The sequence below is a fragment of the Odocoileus virginianus genome, chromosome 6 (genome assembly GCF_023699985.2).
Source record: "Odocoileus virginianus isolate 20LAN1187 ecotype Illinois chromosome 6, Ovbor_1.2, whole genome shotgun sequence".
NCBI lineage: Eukaryota > Metazoa > Chordata > Mammalia > Artiodactyla > Cervidae > Odocoileus > Odocoileus virginianus.
In genome coordinates, this window is record NC_069679.1 from 2,904,224 (window position 1) to 2,927,584 (window position 23,361).

Genomic DNA, 23,361 nt, shown 5'->3' on the forward strand with positions numbered 1-23,361 from the left:
CTTTGGTGGGGGTGGGAAGGGGAGTTCATTTTTAAATCTCTTTAATAGATATGTGGACTTGTGGTAATTTTGGAATAAAACCTCAGTAGCACAATCTCCCACATACAATTAAAAAACCTAGACATAATACAAAAAGCACTAAAGTCCCTGGCAATGAAGCAGAAACAAACAGATTCTTCTGGTATAGACAGTACGTGCAAAGATGGCAGAAAAAGAGCTGCATGAACTAACTTCCCCACACCCATGGCCTTCTGCTGAGGCTGAGTGAACAGCGAATGAAGCACAGTTAGAGGCACTGATGGACCAACCAGTCTCTCTGACAGAACCCAAAAGGGAACACAGCAACCCATGGTCACTGAGCGAAACGGGAATCCCGTAAAGGACAGCCTGGAGACGGGCTCTTCAAGCAGTCTCTGTCCACATCTCTGACTAACTTCTGAACCATGCAAGCTCAGAACAGACTCAAAGTAGCTCAGCAAAAGACAGAAAATATGAGATTAAGTTGCTGCCTGTGCAACAGAATTTGCAATCTGAATTTAGGCAAAATAACTGCCATCTAAAACAAAAACATCACCTACAGAGTATAAAAGGATGCATAATCTACATAATTTAATATTCATTATGTAAAAAGAAACCAACCAAATTACCCAACATATGAAAAAGGAAAAAAACGGAACATATGCACACAAGAAAAGGAAATCAACGAATACAAGCCTGAAGAAATAAGGATACTGGAACTAGCAGACAAGGATTTTAGAGCTGGTATTACACTTATTCTTAAGAAAAAGAAAATGTGCTCTCCATTCATATAGGATATAGGAAGTCTCAGCAAGGAAACAAAGGATATAAAGGGACAAACTGAAATTCTAAAATGAAAAAATAGTTTTGATACTTTTAATATCTTAATTTCTAAAGTAAAAATGGAATGTACTTAATTACATGGAGTGAACAGAAGAATGAGTAAGCAAACTCAAAAATAGATGAGTAAGAATTATATAACATAAAGAATAAGTAAAAAATATAAAAAAACCAACAGTTTCATACATTCGCAGATAAAAATTAAACAGCATAACATAAACACAATTTCAATATCAGAAAGAGAAAAAAGAAAAGGGCAAGTATTACCTGAAGAAATAATCACCCCAAAATTTCCACTTTTGATCAAAGATAGGAACTTACAGGACTAATATGCTCAACACACACCAAACCAAATGAACACGAATAAGATCACACCAAGGTACAGTATAGTCAGATTACTCAAAGCCAAAGATAAAGAGTAAAACATGAAAGCATCAAGTGAAAAATTACAAATTATATAGGAAGATCAATAATCCAGTCATCAGAAACTTTACATAAGAAATATGGACAGCAAAAGAATTTTCAAAGCATCTTTAAGAAACTATTAACCTAGAAGTCTACAACCAGTGAAACAATTCTTTTTTAATGGAGTCAAAATGCAAACATTTTCAGATAAAAGTAAAAGAAGAATTCATTGCTAGCAGACCTCCATTACAGAAAAAGCTAACAGAAACTCTTCAGGTAGGATGATCTTGATACTGACAGAAATCTGAATCCTTAGAACTCAAAGAGAACACGGGATATAATAAATATCTGAATAAATGATAAATACTTTTTTCTGTTTTTTCTTTTAATTCCTTTATATCACATAAGTATTAAAAGGAAAAACTGCACTGTCTTATGATGTTTTTAACTTATATAAATCTGGTAAGTTAATAATTAAAACATAAAAGACAATACAGATATGAATATATACAGTTGCAAGATTTCTATACTTTATGTGAAGAAGTGCAACATTAAACATAACTGGACTGTGAAAAGTTGAGTGGATACAAGCAACACTGAGGAAAAAAAAATACAAAGTACGGGTTAAAAATAAAAACAAGAAAAATTTAAGTGTTTCTTCCATTAAAAAAGAGGAAAAGAAGAAGAGAGGAACAAAAAAACAAAGGAAACCAAAAAAAAGGAAATGGTATAATAGTACACTCAAATTCAGCAACATCAATAAATACATCAAGTGTTAACAAAATAAACCCTCAATCACAAAGCAGAGATGGAGCGCCCCTGGTGGACCTGCCAGTGCAGGGGACACGGGTCCAGTCTCTGGTCTGGGAGATCCCACATGCCGCAGGACAGCTAAACCTGTGCACCACATCTGTAACACTGAAGCCCGGGCGCCCTACAGCCCGCACTCTGCAGCAAGAAAGCCACTGCAACGAGAAGCCCACACGCCTCAACTAGAGAGCAGCCCATCTAACGCAGCCAGAGAAAGCCCACACACAGCAGCAAAGAACGAGTACAGCCAACAATAAACAAATTAATGAAGTTTTTAAAAAAACAAAAATACCCACACCATTGGCTCAGATCAATCTCTAATTCTCTTCATTGAACTTTTCAATCCTACTCATCTTTCTCAACAGTTTCTACACGGGCTCATTCTATTTTTCTTCACACTCTATCAGAAGTCATTAATTAGTCCATCTCATATTAGTCTATCTGATCTAATATTAATTACCTTGGCCTCAAAGTTCTGTGAATCTCTCAACTTCAAATTCCAGGTACAGTTATACAGAGAGACTGATACTAAGGCTCCCACTACATCCTGCCTTCTGCTCACCTCCTGCTACACTGAGAAAGGGTCTACCAGAACCAAGATGCTCCAGGAGAAGCACTAGATTTGGAGTCCTAACACCTGGATTCAGTCTCTGCCCTGATAGTGTAGAAAGTTAGGCCTGTTTCACTGGACATATAGTATTTTAAAATCAAGTCCCAAGAACAAAACTTCAACAAAACTGGCTTCTAAGAATACTTAGAAAGTTACCATCCTTAACCAAGGTGAAGTAATCTCTTCTTCAATCAGGTAACGCATGTAATCTGCAACATTCTGACCCATGATGTGCTTTCGGTGTACCTCAGCACTGAATTCTTTGCTTTCTGAATCATAACCAGGGAACCGTTTGGTACTGTGAGGGATAGACAAGCCTCCATCGACAGCTCCCTTTAGGGCCCCAAAAACTTTATTCCCGGTAGTAGTTCTGGCAAGTCCTGCATCCAAGTAACAGGTGAAGGCACCAGGTTGACCATCAATACTTTCCACATTGTATTCATCTCCAGTCACTTCAACTTGGCCTTCATAAATTTTGTCCATACCAAACCTATTAAGAAGCCTGCGGGCCAGCAGCAGGCCAGTACAATATGCTGCAGCATAATTTGTCAGGCCAACCTTCACACCATATTTTGGGAGTTCGTGAGCATAAGCTGCACAAACTATCATATCTCCTTCTATACGGGCATAAGCAATCTGACAAATGATATCTCTGTTCGTTACACGAACAATCATTCTGTATTTAGGTGTGTTGTACTTATTTTTATCTTGGATAACCAATCGTTTCCGAGCATAGTAGTCAGTTTTGCCCTCTCGCCTTCTTCTGAATTTCACTTGGTATCTCTTGAAGTAGGCCTTGTTCTTGACAACTTTCACAAACCCCATCCTGCGGAACAGAACCCCGATTCCGCGGCTTGCCACAGAGCTGCAGAACCAGCACGGCTCCGTGGGGGAAAAAAGCTCAATTTTACTTTTCACATTCTCCAGCAAAATTCCAAGCTAAGATTATGTCTACTTTGTATTCAATTCCACCCATTAAGATTATGGATATTTTATTTGTATCAAAAATCTAGTGACACTTAAGTATCTTATGCTGTATTTCAAAGTAACTGAAAAGTATATGATTCTATCATACCAAAAGGAATCATGAAAATTATGAATCAAAACAGTACCTCAATATTTTTACTGGCCACATTCTTCACAACAGCAGGAAACAATTCAGAAGCATTTTTCCCTTTTGCAATCATCTGAGGGATAAAAGTAGAATATGAGAGCTCAAACTTTTAAAAAATTAGTCATTTGAAAATAAAACATAAATTCTACATACATATAATATTTAGAAGATAAACTACAGAAACAAGTAAGCTATAGAATTAACAAGCTTAACTCTTTTTGAGTCATCTTACTTAGCCCAACTATCTGCAGCAAAGAACAATCTCTTGTGAATCAATATAAATACACAAATACATAGACATATTAGGGAAGAAACACAGTAATTTAAGACATACAATATTTATAATAGATTTCTATGGCTAATGGCATTATAAACATTTTCAAATATTTGTACTCTTCTTTATTTAACAAGTTCTTACATTAAAGATGTAATACATTTGCAGTGGGGTGGGGATGGAGAATAAATATTATTCTAAACAAACTACAGTCATTCCCTCTCCTGTTTTTTTTTTTTTTTTTTTAGATTCCCCTCCTTCTCCAAATGTTTTTCTTCACAGCTTCCTTCACGAGGTCCTCTTCCTTTCCTCACAAAAGTTAGCTGCACCACCATATTTTCCAAGAGAAAAAACAAGATTTAATTCATTCTCCTGTGTTAACTTCTAATTTTTTAGAAAGATCTTTGTTATATACCATATCTAAGAAACTATCTTAAAAAGATATAAGGCGTTTAGTTTTATAAATTTACAAAAACATTTTACAAATACTACGTGACATTTTAAACAACAATAATCTCAGGTAATAATAATCTCTCAGAAGATTTTCTACATGAGAGCTTTAGAAAGCTCTGATATAAGCTAATCTTCATTTTCTATTTCTTTACCTGTGAAATTTTTTGTTTTGTGAAACCTTCCGAGGATTAAAGAAGGTTCATAAAGTGGTACAGCTAAACTATTTTAATGTGATTTTTACAACTTTCTCATCTGTAAAATGAGCAGAGAGGGATTCATGTTCTTTAGGGTCCCTTCTTTCAGTCATTCAATAATTACCTAAGTCAGATATCCTGTGTTAGGATACCCTATCCCAAGGCTTCCCCAACTTTAGTCTACAGAATGCTATTCAAAAAGATGTTACTACATGAAGGAGAAAAGAAACCCTAGAGTCAAATTCATTCAACAAATATTCGCCAAGAAGACACTACGTGCCAGGAACTAGCCTAGGCCTTGGGGATAAAACCATGAACAATACAAAGTCTTTACCCGCTGGATTGTTCATGCGTGCTCAGCCGTGTCCGTCTCTGTGCGACCCCACAAGCTGTAGCCCCCAGGCCCCTCTGTCCATGGGATTTTGCAGGCAAGAGTACTGGAGTGCGGAGCCATTTCCTCCTCCAGGGGATCTCCCTGATCCAGAAATCGACCCTGCATCTCCTGCATGGAGGCAGATTCTTTACCTCTCAGCCAGCAGGGAAGCCCCTCACCCATCTGAGCTTACCTCCAATGGGGGCGGGGGACAAAAAACAATGTGAGGATAATGAGTACTGTGGAGAAAGTTAAAGCACTGCAGGAGAAATGGGAAGTGCTAGGGTTAGGAGTGGGAATTGTTCTTTTATGTTTTGGTTGGTTTTTGCATGGTATATATTTTTCCATCTTTATATTCTTTATCTTTATCTTTACATTAAAAGTGGATTTTTCCAAGAGAACACATAGTTGCTTCTTGACATTTTCATCCAATATGATGCTCTCTTTTACTTAGTGACATTAGATCAGTTACATTTAAGATAATTACTGATGCGGTTAGATTCAGCTCTATCACTTTATTAATCAGTTTCCTTATTCCCTGTGCTTTTTTTGTTCTGACTGCCATTACTCTCATGATTTATAAATTTTTTTAGTATTCAATAACTTACATTTTTATATTGACTATTCGGCTATAATTTTTTGTGTAATTTTTATTGGTTCTTCTAGAAATTATCAGATAATTACAAAGATGCACAAACACAGTTTACAGATACATAGATAAGTAAGTCAAGATATGTCAAACCTTCTATGGTCATTTTAGAGTTTATATTTTACAAGTTATTAGGTTATATGAGTTCTTTATATATTCTGCAAAGTCTACATCAGATATGATTAAAAATATTTTCTCCAGTGGGTTGCCCTCTCATGTGGCTGATGGTGTCATTTGATGCAAAGTTTTACATTTTGATATAGTCTAAATTATCAATTTTTTCCTTTTTTTTTTTGCTCACCTTTTGATGGCATACCCAAGAATCCTCCGACAAATCTACCCTATTGAGCTCTTTGACTCATTTTTTAACTTATTCTATATATGGTATTAAGTAAGGGGTCTAAATTCACTCTCTTGTATGTGGGTTTTCAGTTTCCAAACACTATCTGGGGAAATTCTACCCCCACTGAATGGTCCTGCACCCTTGTTGAAAATAATGTGGCAACATAAGTGAAGTTTTTCTTTTAAGGCACTCTCTATATGTGTGTGTATATATATAAATAAATATACACACATTTTTATATTTGTCTTTAAGCTGGTACCACACATTTTTTAAATTTAACAATATATTTTATTTAACCATATATATCCAAAATATTAGAATTTCTTTAAAAATGTTTCACTGACTTCCAGCTCCCATGTTTTTGATGAGATATATGGAGTTGTTCAAATTGCTGTTCCCTTGTATGCAATGTATTTTTTTCCCCAAGTACTTTCTAAACTTTTTCTTTATTGTTTTCTAGTTTACCTGCTATATGTTTATGAATGATTTTCATTCTAAACTTTTTCTTTATTGTTTTCTAGTTTACCTGCTATATGTTTATGAATGATTTTCATTCAGTTTTATCCTGTTTGGGGTTCAAGGAGTTTCTTTCATTTACAAACTTAAGTCATACATCAAGTTTGGGGAGTCTTCAGCAAGTATGTCTTCCAATTATTTTTCCTGCCCTAAAAAAATATGTTAGCTGGACATATATGTTAGATGTTTTGATAACATCCAACAAGACCCCAAGCTTTGGTTCCCTTCTTTTTAATCTCTATTTAACAAATTGACTAGTTTCTAGTGATTTCAACTTCTGACATATGGATTCTGCTATTCAATCCAAGACATTTTTGATTCCAGATATGACACTATATACATGTCAGAAATTTCAACAAATTACACGATGTAATTAACTTGAGATATTTTGGAAAACAACTATTTACCTATTTACCTAGGGAATAAGTAGACACAGGCTATCCCTTTTCCTAGAGTAACTTACGGGAGGAGAGGGGGATGACAGAGGATGAGATGGTTGGATGGTATTACCGACTCAATGGACATGAGTTTGAGTAAGCTCCAGGAGTTGGTGATGGACAGGGAAGCCTGGCATGCTGCAGTCCATGGGGTCACAAAGAATCAGACATGACTGAGCAAGTGAACTGAACTGAGAGTAACTTACCATCCAATCATTAAGTGGCTTTAATATTACTCATTACTGAGGTATAAAACAAGAGAAATATTTAGGTATTTACCCATCTTTTTGTTATTTATTTCTTTTTATTTAAAAATTCCAGATTTATTGAGCTACTGACATAACTAAGATCAAGGTATATAATGTGATGATTTGACTCAAGTATACACTGCAAACTGATACCACAGTAAGGTTAGTTAGCACCTCTATCTCCATAAAAAAATTACATTTCTTTTTGTGGTGATAGATCTACTCTCTTAACAACTTTCAACTTCTACAAATGAGAGCATTCAGGAGCTTGCCTTTTTATATAGTATGCTACAGTTCACAAAAAACAGCATTTTTTGTTTTGTTTTTACTTCTTCCATTTTCTTTCTTACACTTTAACTAACTAAAAAGGACAATAACAGGATCAAAACATCATTTAAAAGCCTCTCAGACTCTATGGTAGGCAGCTTCAGACAGTTTCCAGTCATCCCTACCCACAGTATACACACTCTCATTAACTACTCTTATTGAATATGGGCTAGACCTAGTGACTTTAAAAAAAAAAACTTTTTATTTTATATTGGAGTATAGCTGATTAACAATGTGGTGACAGTTTCAGGTGGACAGCAAAGGGACTCAGCCACACACGCATACATCTCTTCCACACCTCCCCCACCCAGGCTGCCATGTAACACCGAGCAGAGCTCCCTGGGCGACACCTAGGACCTTGTTGGTTATTCACTGTAAACACAGCAATGCTGGAACCACACACTTTGATTACTGCAGCTCTGCAGTAAGTTCTGAAATCACAAAGTGTGAGACTTCTAAACTTTGTTCTTCTTCTTCAAGACTGTTTTGGCCAAGGACTTCCCTGGTGGTCCAGTGGTTAAGAATCCACTGTGCAGTGAAGGGGACATGAGTTCATCCCTGGCCAGGGAATTAAGATGCCACATACTGAGAAGCAACTAAACTGCAAACCACAAAACCACTTCCATGTGTCCCAATGGAAGATCCCACATGACATAACTAAGACCCAATGCAGTCAAATAAATATGTGTGTGTGTGCACAGACTTTTTTTTTTTCTTTCAAAACACACTCCTGGGATTTTGATACAAACTGCACTGAATATGTAGATAACTTTGGGAATATTGGTATCTCAATAAGTCTTCCAATCAATGAACATGGGATATCTTTCCATTTATTTGTGTCTTAATTTCTTTCAGCAACATTTTAGTTCTCAAGGTACAAATATTTTGTTTCCTTGGATAAGTCCATTACTAAGTATTTTATTCATTTTGATACTACCATATATAGACTGCCTTCATAATTTCTTTTTAGGACTGGTGATTGTTACTATATGGAAACACAACTAATTTTAATGTGTTAATTTTCTATCCTGCAACTTTGTTGAATTTGCTTATTAGTTCTAAAAGATTTTTTGTGGAATCTTTAGGTTTTCTAAATATAAAATCATGCTGTCTACAAACAAAGATAATTTTGCTTCTTTTCCAATTTGGATATCTTTTATTTCTTTTTCATGTCTAATTGTCATGGTTAAAACTTCCATTACTATCTTGAACAGAAGTGGGGAAAGCAGGCATCCTCGTTTTGTTCCTGATCTTAGAGGGAAAGCTTTCAGTCTTTTACCACTGAGTATGAAGTTGGCTGTGAATTTTTCTTTAAAACACTTTAAAAGGTAGTTTTTTTATTCCTAGTTTGTTGAGTGATTTATCATGAAAGGGTGCTGAATTCTGTCAAATGCTTTTTCTGTATCAATTAAAATAATCTTATTTTTTTCCCCTTTGTTCTGTTAAAGTCCAACCAAATACCATGTAACATGTATGGCTAAAAAATAATTTATATCAATAACTCTGATTAGAAATTTTAAGAATTTTATCCATCAAAAGGTTCAGATTTGCTCATTATCCCAAAAAGACAAGCAAACTAATCTGAGAAAGATCTTTAACATCCAACACTTACTAAAAGAAAACACATCAAAGATTTCAATACACTGAAATATTCCATTCCTTCAAGGACTGGGAACAACCAACTCATCAGTATTTTAGCTAAAAAACTTATTACAAGTTCACTACATGAAGCAATACATTTCAAATTTTTAGTTCACATTTCATCAAACCAAGATAAAATATGAATATGTGCTTTAAACATTAGACATACATTTTTCAGAAATATCAAGAAAAATAACATATGTATGTTTTTCAAGTTGAGTCCTGTAGTGTAATAAGTGACCACAAGATTTTGAAGTAGGTAGCTTTTCTTCCCTAAGCATGCTTTGGCATACATGAGACTTTATTCAACATATGAACCACTGGAAACATTTCCCCACGATTCTAAATAAGCCTCAGGTATTACCAAAGAAAGAAAATAAAATGAACTGAGACTATCATTATGGTTTCTTGCTGGTAGATACTGCTCACAAGATTCTCTGTTGAACTGCAGGGCTACCAACTGTGAAAGATAGTCAGATGTGCACTGCCAGCATTTTGATACATATTAGAAAGTAATGTAAAACAAATACATAACATTTAAAATTTTGGCAAATTAAAATTTAGAAATGTTCAAAGGTTTGTTAAAGCTAAGGTCTTAAAACTACCCTGTATACAATCATATGAGGTGATAAAACCCCATATTCAGGGCTCATGAAATCCAAATTATGTAGAGAAATGTAAACATTGAAAACTACATTTTAAAAAATAAAGAAACTTTGAAGCCAATATAATACTCTACTAATTGGCCTCTAGCAAACTACTTCCACCCAACAGATATTTTGAAATGATGCATAAATGTACATGTATGAACATAACATTTTAAAATTATTTTTAAAGCTTCCACATAGAAACATGGTGCTTATTAGAAATCATACTAAAAACTGGACAAAAGTAAACAAATGATTGTTATAATACACAATGGAAAAAATTTCAAAAAAACAATTACTAGTTATATAATAAAAGAAAAAATTAGCAACCAATAATTGCTAGTTTAAGAGTAAAATACAAGGGGAAATATCTGACAGAGCTACTGCACTATAGCTTTGATTTTCTATTTTCTTCTCCAAAAGTTAAGTTAGAAAAGATCTGTGGTGATGAACAATTTCTCCTGAAAGGAAGCTAGGCGAATTAGTTTTGGAAGCACATCTTGAATCAGACCAAATTCTTACTGAATTAGTTTTGGAAGCACTTCTTGAATCAGACCAAAATTCTTACTGAATTTTTAAGTTTCTGTTAGTTTGATATTAAAACAAAATTAAAAGATGTCTTAGTTTTCCCCATAGAATTTTAACATGTCAAAAGCCGTATCATCCCAATGTGTTTCTTAAGCTAGCATGCACTACTGCTACTACTAGTAGTGTTTTAAATCCGGACAGGGAGTTTCTATTGTGAACATATAGGAATAATTAATATTCTTTTTAAAGGCTTTTTTCTTTTAACCAAACACTCAAGAAATATTTTAATTTCATGGTTAAAGAAAGGCAATAGGTAATGCCTGTCATTTTCTTGTTTTCTAATAACTAAGAGGAGATAACTTAATTTATTTGTTGTTAGTCATTCAGTTGTATCTGACTCTTTGTGACCCCATGGACTGTAACTCGCCAGGCTCCTGTGTTCATGAAATTCTCCAAGCAAGAATACTAGAGTGAGTGGAAAGTGAAAGTGAAGTCGCTCAGTCGTGTCCGACTCTTTGCAAGCCCATGGACTGCAGCCTACCAGGCTCCTCTCTCCATGGGATTCTCCAGGCAAGAGTACTGGAGTGGGTTGCCATTTCCTTCTCCAGGGGATCTTCCTGACCCAGGGACTGAACCCAGGTCTCCTGCATTGCAGGCAGACGCTTTAACCTCTGAGCCACAAGGGAAGTCCTTTTATTTGTTTTAGCAAATTCCTAAATGAAAACTGGGCAAATAGTACCATATCTGGCCAGTTGCAACCTACTACCTTGACCTGAATTCCCAGGGTTTCTTTGTTGCTATAACTCTTGATTAACTGGCCTTGGGTTCACTTTGTAATTTTCCTAGTCATCAGCAAATTCACTTGTATGACATTACTGCCAAATGAGAACAGTTAAATTACTGTAAATGAATATGGATCATCAAAAAAGCGAGTGCTCCAGAAAAACATCTACTTCTGCTTTAGTGATTATGCCAAGCCTTTGAATGTGGATCACAACAAACTGTGTAAAATTCTTCAAGAGATGGGAATACCAGACCACCTAACCTGTCTCCTGATAAATCTGTATGCAGGTCAAGAAGCAACAGTTAGAAACAGTTAGAACTGGACATGGAACAGACTGGTTTTAAATAGAGAAAGCAGTACATCAAGGCTGTGTATTGTCATCCTGCTTATTTAACTTACATACAGAGTACATGATGAGAAATGCTGGGCTGGATGAAGCACAAGCTAGAATCAAGACTGTCAGGAGAAATATCAATAACCTCAGATATGCAGAGAGTTCCAGAAAGAAAACTACTTCTGCTTTATATCTACTTCTGACACCAGACTAATGGCAGAAAGCAAAGAAAAACTAAAGAGTCTCTTGATGAAAGTGAGAGGGGAAGTAAAAAAGCTGGCTTAAAGCTCAACATTCAGAAAACTAAGATCGTGACATCTGGTCTCATCATTTCATGGCAAATAGATATGGAAACAGTGACAGACTAATTTGGGGGGGCTCCAAAATCATTGCAGATGGTGACTGCAGCCATGAAATTAAAAGATGTTTGCTCCTTGGAAGAAAAGTTATGACCAACCTAGACAGTATGTTAAAAAGCAGAGACATTACTTTGCCAACAAAGGTCCATTTAATCAGAGCTTTGGTTTTTCCAGTAGTCATGAATGGATGTGAGAGTTGGACCATAAAGAAAACTGAGCACCAAAGAATTGATGCTTCTAAACTGTGGTGTTGGAGAAGACTCCTGAGAATCCCTTGGACTGCAAGGAGATCCAACCAGTCCATCCTAAAGGAGATCAGTCCTGAATATTCATTGGAAGGACTGACACTAAAGCTGAAACTCTCCAATACTTTGGACACCTGACGCGAAGAACTCACTCATTGGAAAAGACCCTGATGTTGGGAAAGATTAAGGGCAGGAGGAGAAGGGGGCGACAGAGGATGAGATGGCTGAATGGCATCACTGACTCAATGGAGATGAGTTTGTGTAAGCTCCGGGAGCTGGTGATGAACAGGGAAGCCTGGCATACTGCAGTCCATGGGATTGCAAAGAGTTGAACACAATTGAGCAAATGAACTGAACTGAACTGAAGTGAATGTGATGCAGGGTTGTGCCATGAAGAAAACCTTATATTTATAGACATTTAATTATGTTCATTGAATTTATCTTATTAAATATCATTACCATTTTAAAAAACTGAAATAAAAAAACTTTTAATTTAAAAAAATAAAAATTAAAAAAAAAACTGAAATAACAGTATTTAATAGCATCCAAAGACACAAAATATTTGGAATAACTATTAGAAAAAAAAAAAAAAGAAAACTTAAAATTTTACACTAAAGACTATACTATAGTGTTGAGAGAAATTAAAAATAACAGAAACAAGAGAGAGAACTGTGATCATGGGTCATAAGACAAAATGATGTCAAAAGTCTGATGTCTGATCTATAGACTTAATGCAGTCGTGTCTGACTCTATGCCATCTAACAGACCGTACAGTCCATGGATTCTTAGGCCAGAATACTGAAGCAGGTGGCCTTTCCCTTCTTCAGGGGATTTTCCCAACCCAGGGATTGAACCCAGGTCTTCTGCGTTGCAGGCAGATTTTTTACCAGCTGAGCTACTAAGAAAGCCCAGATGTAATCAATTTCATTATAAACCCCAGTGAGCTTTTTTCTGGTAGAAACTGACAACCTTTCAAAAATTTACATGGAAATGCAAAGGATACAGCATAAACAAAGTTTTGTTTTCTTTAAAGGAAGACTTACGAGACTTTATTTTAAGGCTACAGAAATCAAGGGTGAGGTATTGGTAAACTGAGGGCCACAAAGACCCATGAATCAGAAGAGTTCAGAAGTGGGTCCACAAACACACAGTAAACTGATTTTCAGTTGAGGCTGAACTTTGGTTGGGAAAGGATAGCTTTTTAATAACAAACAGTGGAATATTTAATAAAAATAGAGGAAAATTAGATATACATGTGTTAAAAAACATTCGCCTCTTATCTCACATCATACATAAGAAATAATGCAAACTGGATCTCAGACTTATATACAGAGGCTAAAAATGAGAGGTGAAATCTTTGCAATAATGGAGCAGGCCAAGATGGTGTAAATAAGAACTCATGCTCCGAATCTAATAAAAAAACCTCAACACAAGACAAAATGAAAACTATAATACAACTTCATTTAAATATATAGATATATATTTACTTGAATTCCTTGAAGTTACTTGAGTAAAATATTACAAATATTTCCATTAAAATCAGAAACAACAGTGTTGTCTTCTACCAGGCCTACTACTCAACATGATAGTGTAACTAAATCCAAGCAAACAGAGAAGAAAGCAAGAGATAAAAATATTTGCAAATAAAATATAAATCTGTTATAACTTCTGGATAATGCAATTAACTACCCAAAAATCAAGCAAAGAAACCAAAAAACTACCAGATTTAAGAAGTTTGCTGAGAAGGTCAAATACAAGAACAGAAAAGTCATTTGTTCTTCTATACACTAGTAATAATTAATTTTGAAAATATAACTAAAGGGACCATTCATAATGAAAAGCAAAACTGAAAAGTACACAGGAATGAATCTAGCAAGGAATGTTCAAGATTCCTTATGATTAAAAACTATAAAATATGAATATAATGCTACTGAAAGACAGGAAAAGAGTGGAGATGGAAATACACAAATTCCGTATTACCCTAATCAAAATCCAAAAACAATTTTTAATAGAACTTGACAATTTAATGCTAACGTATACCTGGAAGGTGAAACTTTCACTTTTTATATCTCAATATTATTTGAAAATCTACAAATACATACTTGTGTCACTTGTATAATAATTTTTTCCAGATCTATTGAGATATAATTGATGTAAAATACCATGTAAATTAAAGGTGCCAACAGGTACATGAAAAGGTTGTTGAACAACAACTAATGTTGTTCAACATTAGTCATTATCAAGGAAATGTACATCAAATCTACAATGAGGTTATCACCTCAAACCTCTTAGAACTGCTATGAACAAAAAGACAGGACATAACAAGTGTTCGTGAGGATGTGGATAAAGGGAAACACAGTGCACTGTTGGTAAAGTAAATTGGTAATGTAGATATACCTTACATCTTTCTTATATATACACACACACACACACATATGTGTGTGTGTCTGTGTTGTATATAAAACGGGATATTATTCAGCCATAAGAAAGGAAGAAATTCTGACATTTTTAACAATATGAATAAATCCTGAGGATCTTATACAAAGTGAAGGAATAATTTTTAATTAATAATAATTTTTCTACAGTTTAATGATCAAGTTCCAAAGTTACATTTATACAAACTTCCTAATGAGAGAAAGTCTGTAACTACCAGACTACTACCATAGCTATATTTACACTTCTTTATGATGTCTATTTACATGTAAATTACATTTATAACATTCAAGTAGTTTAGATTGTGAGAATATCCATTTTTATTTCTTTGTAAGTTTGAAAGAGGAATAAAGAAAAAACTACCAAATATCTCATTTCCATATTTAGGAATTTCAATAGCATCCTCAGACAGTGAAATAATTCACCTCAGTGGGATGTAAAACCAAAATTCAGTGAAATAATTAGGAGTACTGCCTGCTTTATATGGCACTGCAGGACTGTATCCTGCAGGTCTGCAAGCTGAAACCAATGTAAAGCAATCTTGACAACTGGATCTGTAACTTATAAGAATTTTATAAAAAGCATTTAATATTCTCTTATTACTGTCAGAAATATATAGGTAGGAAAATGAAAAATGATAAAATTAACGTTTATTTAATATACTGTACCTTAAAACATTAGAATCATTGAGAATCAACTGATCAGAAGTAGTCTGAATGGACCTGCCTTATTCTCATCATTTGAAGTATCAAGCAAGCATCTTTAGGGCTTCCCACGTAGCCCTAGTGGTAAAGAACCCGCCCTCTAATGAAAGAGACATAAGAGACTTGGATTCAGTCCCTGGGTTGGGAAAATTCCCTGGAGGAGGGCATGGCAACCCACTCCAGTATTCTTGCCTGGAGGACGCCATGGTCAGAGGAGCCTGGTGGGCTACAGTCCATGGGGCTGCAAAGAGTTGGACACAGCTGAAGGGACTGAGCATGCATGCATGCATGCAAGCATCTTGTATATTCCTTAAAAAATTAATTCTAAGTTTGGATCAACTTCCAAGATTGTATCCTTTGTACTTCTAATGTTGTGACTTATCTCCTAGAGTTCTTCCAATGTGAAGATTTGGGAATCATCACTTCCTCTGGCATATCTTCAGCCTTTTCATCACAACCATTTTCCTCATTTATGTTGAAAAGCCTACCTGTCTGACGTGCCTCTAGCTACATGTTTGTGCATGCTCAGTCATCTCTGATTCTTTGCAATCCCATGGACTGTAACAGTCCACCAGGCTCCTCTGTCCATGGGATTTCCCAGGCAGGATTTAAGAGTCTCTCAAAAAGTGGCGGCATCAACATTCCCACAGTCAGCAATTTCTCCATAACTCCAGTTACATTCTATCTAATTTCATTTCTAGTGTTATCACTTTTCATTTCCTCCTGCATTTTTATCTTTGTTGATCAAATTCTGTTTTTAATCATCCATTTTGAAAAAATGTCAAGTGGGCTTCTCACTGGTAAACAAGGAGGGATCACCACTTCATGCTTTGCAGTCTGTACATGAGCTGAGTAACACACACAGTGACCAACTGCTAAAAATAACTTTGAAAGAAGTGACATGACATATGCATATTTGTTATATGTATAGTGAGTTGAGGACTGAAGAGTTAAGTGATGAAACGTGTACGGTATGCAATTACTAAGTCGATATACCATGATAACTGAAATATAAACCTACTGTGAGAAGACTGGTACTATTTAACTAAACTGTGGAGATTGAAATTCAAATGCCAAAGCCATGTAAAGCAAAGAACTACCTCTCCGTAAACGCTGCTATTTATATGGTATAACACTGCGTGTGCACTCAATCACTCAGTCACATCCAACTGTATGTGGCCCCACAGGCTGATGCCTGCCAAGTTCCTCTGTCCACAGGATTTTTCAGGCAAGAATACTGGAGTGGGTTGCCATTACCGATTTCAGGGGATTTTCCTTACCCAGGGACTAAACCCGTGTCTCCTGTGTCTTCTGCATTGCAGGTGGATTTTTTACCTGCCTAGCCACTAGGGAAGCCTTGGTTTAACATGAACAAATGAAAAATTTACCAAAAAATCTTTGACATTTGCCTTCATTACCAAATGACATAAATCTAAATAAAAGAATCAAGCAAGTTCTACAGGTATAATTAGTCTTTGACTTTTACACATTGGGTTTTCACAACAACAAACTTTTGAACACAGTAAATTCATATCTATAATCATCTTTCATAAATGGGATTTGGATTTTAGAATGGAGATCTCAAACTCTCATATGGTGGCACTGCTGGAAAACAGTACTGTTTCTGTTGTGTTTACATCCTTCTACAGTAGAGTTAATTTGTGCAATTACATGAATTTACTACATTTTGACCTGATACAAAAAGTTCTGGAAAACAAAATCAGCAATGGTGGTGAAAAAAGCAAAGTAGTAGTAAGAAAGACAAGGTCTGACAAATTTAATTCCACTGAGACAAGCAGACTCTTTAGTATCAGAGAGTCACTGAATTAAGCCAGTTTTTCTCACTGTCAATATAAACAATCAAAAAAAAAAAAAATAGAGCAAGACCCACACAAATTGCAAATATTTTTAAACTTAACATATAATCAGAAATTGCATTATAAATTCTGACAGTAGAACCCCTCATATATTAGACCACTGTATGAATTTTGCATTACAATAGAAAAGTAGAGGATGTTTTTACATCTATTAATATTCATTATAAGTTCTATGCTGATAAACTGAATAAACCATTTGTATTGGTAGAAAAGAAATTTGAAGATCAAAAGAAAGCATGCTCACAATTTTTAGGTCACAGAAGGACCAAAAAATATCCTTTAGCACATTAGTATCCCTCTTTGTAGGAAGTCAAAATATTGTGGTATATAATCTTATTTTCTCTTCAAACTGATTACCACTCTCTATTTGACAAAGGAAATATTTGAGAAACAGAAGAGACAGAAGTAGAACTCACATTTCTGAATTTTGCCACTTCATTACTTCTTCTAAAACATTTTAGACAGGAAATTTTAAGTTAATAATAAAGGGTAGACGGGAATGCTTGATTTAGTATTTAACATATTCTATAACATATATTTTTAGCATATCACTACTTGTCATTTATTCAAAAGTCAAAATGATCTAATTACTTTACCTACCCCAACAATCCGTTTCATAGCATCCAATTTAGCAGAATCTTTGTTGCTCTCTAACATTTGCTTTAGATCTTCATTTCTACACACAAAAAAGAAAAATTGCATATTTAGACTTTATATTACATAGGCATTAAAACATGTAATTTTAATAACATGATGTACATTATTACCAAATTATTTTCTTATTTATAGTTAAATACATGTTTCTCTTCTAACCCTACAAAATAATATCAAAGTGGCTAAATGGAATAGAACACTACCCTAACAAAGACATCTACAAGTTAAGTACAAATAAAAGTAGGAAAATCAGAACAAGACTCAAGAAGTTATGTCAATGTCAACATCTTGGTTGTGATATTGTACTATAGCTTATCATTCAAGGAAACTGGGTAAAGGGTACACAGACTTTCTCTGCATTACTTTTTATACCTGTGTATGAATCTACAATTATTTCAAAATCAAAAGTTTAATTATAAAAAAGTTATATAACAATCACAACATATTTATAGATGACACACCATTTTTTTTAAATGGTCAAAAAACCTGAACAGGCATTTCACACACAAAAAAAGATGAGGAATACTGTTAAATACTTAAGGTCATTAACTATCAACAATGCAAATTTAATGAGAAACCATTACACATCCATGAGAATAAATGAAATTAACACAATGACAATAACAAATGTTGCCAAGGCTATAGAGCAACTAGAACTCTGATACACTGCTGGTAGGAACATAAAAGAGTACAATCACTTTGGAAAAAATTGGGAGTTCCTTCCAAATTTAAACATAACCTACTATGTGATCCAGTCATTCCACTTTCAGAGAAAGAAAAACATAATTCTACAGAGTAACTTAGAGAATATACATAGCAGCTTTATCCATAGCAAAAAACCAGAAACAATCTAAATGTCCATCAGCAAAATGGGATTTAGCCATACACTGAAATATTACTCAGGAAGGGAAAAGAACCAACCACTGATACATGCAATAATACGGATGAAGCCTCAAAATTATTGTGACTGAAAGACACCAGACACAAAAGACCATAATTGAATTAATTTAAAGTTCTAGAAAATGCAATCTGTAGGGACAGAACCAAGGTAGTGGAATCACAGGTAGAAGGAGAAGTGGACAAAGGAACATTAGAAATTTCTTCCATAAGAAGATGGAAATGTTGTGTATCTTCTTAATTGTGGTAGTGATTTCACAGGTGTATACATCTGTCAAAAACTCATCTAATTATAATCCAAAGTTGGATAATTCGGTGTATGAGAATTATACCTCCATTAAAATGATACTAAAAAGTCTTTGTAGTGTTTTATTCACATGTGTGAATAAGATAGAAATACTCCAAAAGATTAAAAGACATTTAATCTGTTTCTGAAAAATACATTATTAAGGATCTGATAAGCCACTATTATACATACTCTGAAATTAAGAGTATCACATTTAAGTCTCAAGCCCATTCAAGAATTTAAATCACTGAACCTTATTTTAGGACAGCACTGAAAAATCCTCTTAAATGACTATAAAGACTGTAGTATTACAAACTATAACTAACCACTTTGTACTCATTATCAGTTTATGATTAGCAACTTTTAACAGTTTATACAACAAACTCTCCAGAAAAGATTTTTAAAATTTACTTCACATAGTTTCATGCAATATGATCCAAAGTGCTCACATGCATGTGCGCACCCAAAGTATCAGAAGCTCTCTGATCTCAGCTTAAGCTTAAAAGTAGGTGAGAAGAGCTTCCTTAACTACTCTAAATAGACAGCCTTGACAAAAGTACTTTACTTTTTACATTTTACAAATTTAGGCCTAATATAGGCAGTAAACACTTACCAAGAACAAATGATCAATCATGTGTTATTATGAGCTGTGTCCCTTCCAAAATTCCTATGTTAAAATCCTAATCCTCAATACCACAGAATATGAGTGTATTTGAAGAATCATTAAAGAGGTTAATTAAATTAAAATAGGTCAACATAGGTGGGCCCTCATCCAATATGAGTGATTTTTTATAAGAAGAGCAGGTCAGGACTGCTTCACAACGACCAAAAGATGACCATGTGAGGGCACAGCAAGCAGGTGGCCATCCGCAAGCCAGGAAGAGCGGCTTCAGAGGAAACCAGATCTGCCAAAACTCTGATCTGCAACTTCCAGCCTCCAGGATCCGGGGAAATAAATTTTTTATTAGGCCACTGAGTCTGTAGTATTTTGTTATGGCAGTCCTAGCAACCTAATATTGGAGTTAAATGTTACAAACTGTTACTGCAGGAAAAATAAATAAAGGCAATGAGATTTATTATGAAAAAGTTACCCTTCCTTTCCAATCAGCTCATAAAATTAAATACAATGATGACCACTAGCAAGACACAATAAATAATCACAATAACTACTTTTCTCTAATTAAAAATATAGCTAGAAAACATACAAATAGTAAGACAGCAACATATAAGAACTACATCTGAGGATATATAACAACCAAATATAAAATACTCCAATTGCTCACTCCAATGAATTCTGAATTCCTTCTTAAAACTCCCTGTTCTTTCACACTGCACTGTTAACTGAAAAGGAACAAAAATTCCTTCTGTTGACATTTTTTGTGGCAGGAACCACAAATAAGGTTTTTCCCCCCTACTTTTTGCTATTTCCCTATTTTACTTACTGACCATGCAGGCTTTTATATTAAAAAAAAAAAAAAAAACCTAAAAGAAACCTTTAAAAACTTTTTGTAAATAAGAACTTGAAAAAAGGTAAAGTAATTAGATAAGTAAACAGAAAGAAAATGTGACCACACATGTACAGGTCAAAAAAAAAAAATTCATTTTCTTATGTCTGATCCCTTTTTTCCCCCAAGAGTATTCTACCAATCTTCTCTAGAAGTGTTATCTGGAGAGAAAAGTGAGCAATGAAGAATAATGAAGTGTCAATTTTCAGGACATTCCAACCTCCAAATCCAGGTGTAATCTTATTCACAGCCTAATGAAAACTTGGTTTGTTCCTAACGCTACAGTTCCCTTCCCCAACACCTTCATGTCCTGACCCGCTCTCTTAAACTAAAAATAAGTGAACAGGAATCCGACATTAAAGTCAAAGGTTTTGCTCTTCATGGTTAACAGAAAAGATGGTCTTCAATAACAAATACAAGTATCTTCAGTGTTATCATGGGTAGAAAGCTAGTAACTTTGAGGTTCAGAGAAAAGAAACAAGAAAACTCCTAGGCACTGCTTCAACCTGATGTAATATTCAACTTCTCAGATATGTCATAAAGACCTGTTGAAAATTCTGATATAAATTACATATCTCTACCCAAATTGCTCTTTGCTTGTCACCAAAACAGTAAAGATATGGGAAAGTTAATACCATAACACCTCATTTAACTCTCAAAATATGTTCACTTGTACTGAGCCATTTTAGGTCTACCTCCTTCATTATACAAATTCAAATATGGTCAATTAACATGTATTACTACATTAATCTTAAGAATTTAGAAATCAGTTTTATAATTTTGCAAAATCTAAATAAGGAACAAAAAGAAATTCTTTGTGTGAAACATCAAGAGTTGATTCAAAACAATACTGAATTAGTAACATTTTCATTGATTCTACCAAAAACCAATCCAAATATTGCTTTTTTAATTTACCTAGTTCTTAATTTATCTACTTACCTGTAGCTTTTCAGCTCTTGAGTATTAAAATACAACTTTATTTTTACATAAGTGACATCTTGTGGTGTTAAGTGGTATAACTTTTCCTTTCATGTTCAAAATAAGCTTGTTCTTAGTTTTCAGAACCCAAGAAAAAAAATAACTGCAAAGTTAAAGAAAATCTTACTGTTACCAAGAAGTCACTTTTACTTCAGCACTGTGTAAAGCAGCAACTATTCAAAAAGCAAAGTTTTAACAGTTACCCTTTCAGAATTTAAGAAGCAGTAAAGCTTTTACATTGTATAAATAACCTCTTTTTTAAAAATCTGCAGTCCATAACTCATCAAAACCTCCTACTCCTTCGCAAGACTGTGTAGATTAAGGGGAAACACACGGCACCGCTGCACACTGTCTCACTGCTTCTCCAAGTGTGATCTGAGAAGACTGGTCCAAGGACCACTCCCAGCGCACAAAGTCCTGCCACTAATCCATAGCAGACAGAAACCGAGAGCAAATACTTAGGCACTTCAACAGTGTAGTTTTATATTTTTGAATCTAACAGAAAACTAGGGCTAGCATTTTGCATGCTTTTTCCAGCAATTCATTTTTTATTGTATTTTACAGAAGTATCTATCCATAATGGATTGGAAATTTAAAAGAAGAAAAGGGCCCTTCACCAGTTTGAGAGCACTGTACTACAGAATAACTTCCTTTTCTCTCAAAAGAATTACCAAAATTTGGGTACTATAGGAAGTAACACTTGAATTTTAAATCCTGGAATGATGGATTGGGAAAAGTGATGAATAGTGATTTCCAATCGGCAGTAAAGTACATCCTCAAAAGGACGAATCAAAAATCTTTGAGGAGGGGAGGACTGAAACATTCTCAAGCCCCACCAAGAAATTCTAAATCATGGGCACCTCTTCATGCTTTGACAGCTACTCAAATGAAAGATGCTTCCACCCCAAAAGGTCTACTGTATAAACGAATGCTGCCGCTCAATCACTCAAGTGTGTCCGGCTCTTGGTGACTCCATGGACTGCAGCCACCAGGCTCCTCTGTCCATGGGACTCTCCAGGCAAGAACACTGGAGTGGGCTGCCAATTCCTTCTCCAGTAAGGCTGGGAACAAGAGTCAAAATTTACTTTTCTCTAGAACTGTGCAGCATTAAGGTACTGCACTTCATAACTAGTTTCCGTGCACAAGGTGAAACCTCAGTAACTTTGCCTTGGATGACACTCAAAACTTTATGTAGTTTTGGGCACAAAGTATTAATTAATAAACACAAAAGTGAGAAAAACCAGAAATTCCAACAGCCAATCATCCATTTATTAACTCTCTAAAGGGTGAAACCAAAAATTATCCAAGTAAATATGAACTTTTTCTACTATACTCTCACAAAACTAAAAAAGAATAGTCTACAACTGCTATCACAACATCCTCAGTCCCTGGTCATCTTCGTTTTCTCTTTGCTCTTCTATAAAAATTTCTTTCAGAAAAGTAACAAATAACCTCCTTATTTAAAAATCCAATGCAGAAATCTCATGAATACTTTTAGATTATTTGATATAACTGACTACTTCTCTTCTATCTCTGAATTCCTTCTTCCCTTAGATTCTATAATTCTCCATCTCATCTGGTTCTAATTTGCATTTGTGACATACCAATGAACAAAAATGATGAAAATCCCTGCCCTTGTAGAGTTATCATTTTAATAAGTAAAAGAGACAACAAACATAATAAAAGAATAAGTTTTAAAATCACAAGATGATATGAGGGAAAAACAGAGCAAAGGGAGAGGGAATGCAGAAGGGAAAGGAAGAGGTAATTTTAAGGAGGGTGGTCAGCACAGGCTGAGTAAGGAAACATCTGAACAACATTTGCAAGTGAGGCAGCCAGTCACAGCAGCACTGGAGGGGAGGGACAGAGTCTCCAGGC

At 34.8% G+C, this 23,361-nt stretch overlaps 2 protein-coding genes across 3 annotated transcripts in view; both read right to left on the reverse strand.

Moving 5' to 3' along the window:
* Positions 1 to 23,361, reverse strand: part of AP3B1 (adaptor related protein complex 3 subunit beta 1) — a 235,939-nt gene that overhangs the window by 193,772 nt on the left and 18,806 nt on the right. For both annotated transcript variants that reach the window (XM_020902680.2, XM_070468579.1), the window contains exons 2-3: positions 17,764 to 17,839; positions 3,796 to 3,870 (exon numbers count right to left, since the gene is read on the reverse strand). In XM_020902680.2, coding sequence (XP_020758339.2) covers positions 3,796 to 3,870; positions 17,764 to 17,839 — 151 coding nt within the window. The remainder of the gene's footprint in view (positions 1 to 3,795; positions 3,871 to 17,763; positions 17,840 to 23,361) is intronic.
* Positions 2,828 to 3,586, reverse strand: LOC110136910 (large ribosomal subunit protein uL18). The gene has a single exon (XM_070469806.1). The coding sequence runs from the start codon at positions 3,506 to 3,508 to the stop codon at positions 2,828 to 2,830; it is 681 nt and encodes a 226-aa protein (XP_070325907.1). The 5' UTR covers positions 3,509 to 3,586.

What these genes read in the sequence shown, in the direction of transcription:
- LOC110136910 (XM_070469806.1), bottom strand. Translation starts at nt 3,508, where the DNA reads ATGGGGTTTGTGAAAGTTGTCAAGAACAAGGCCTACTTCAAGAGATAC.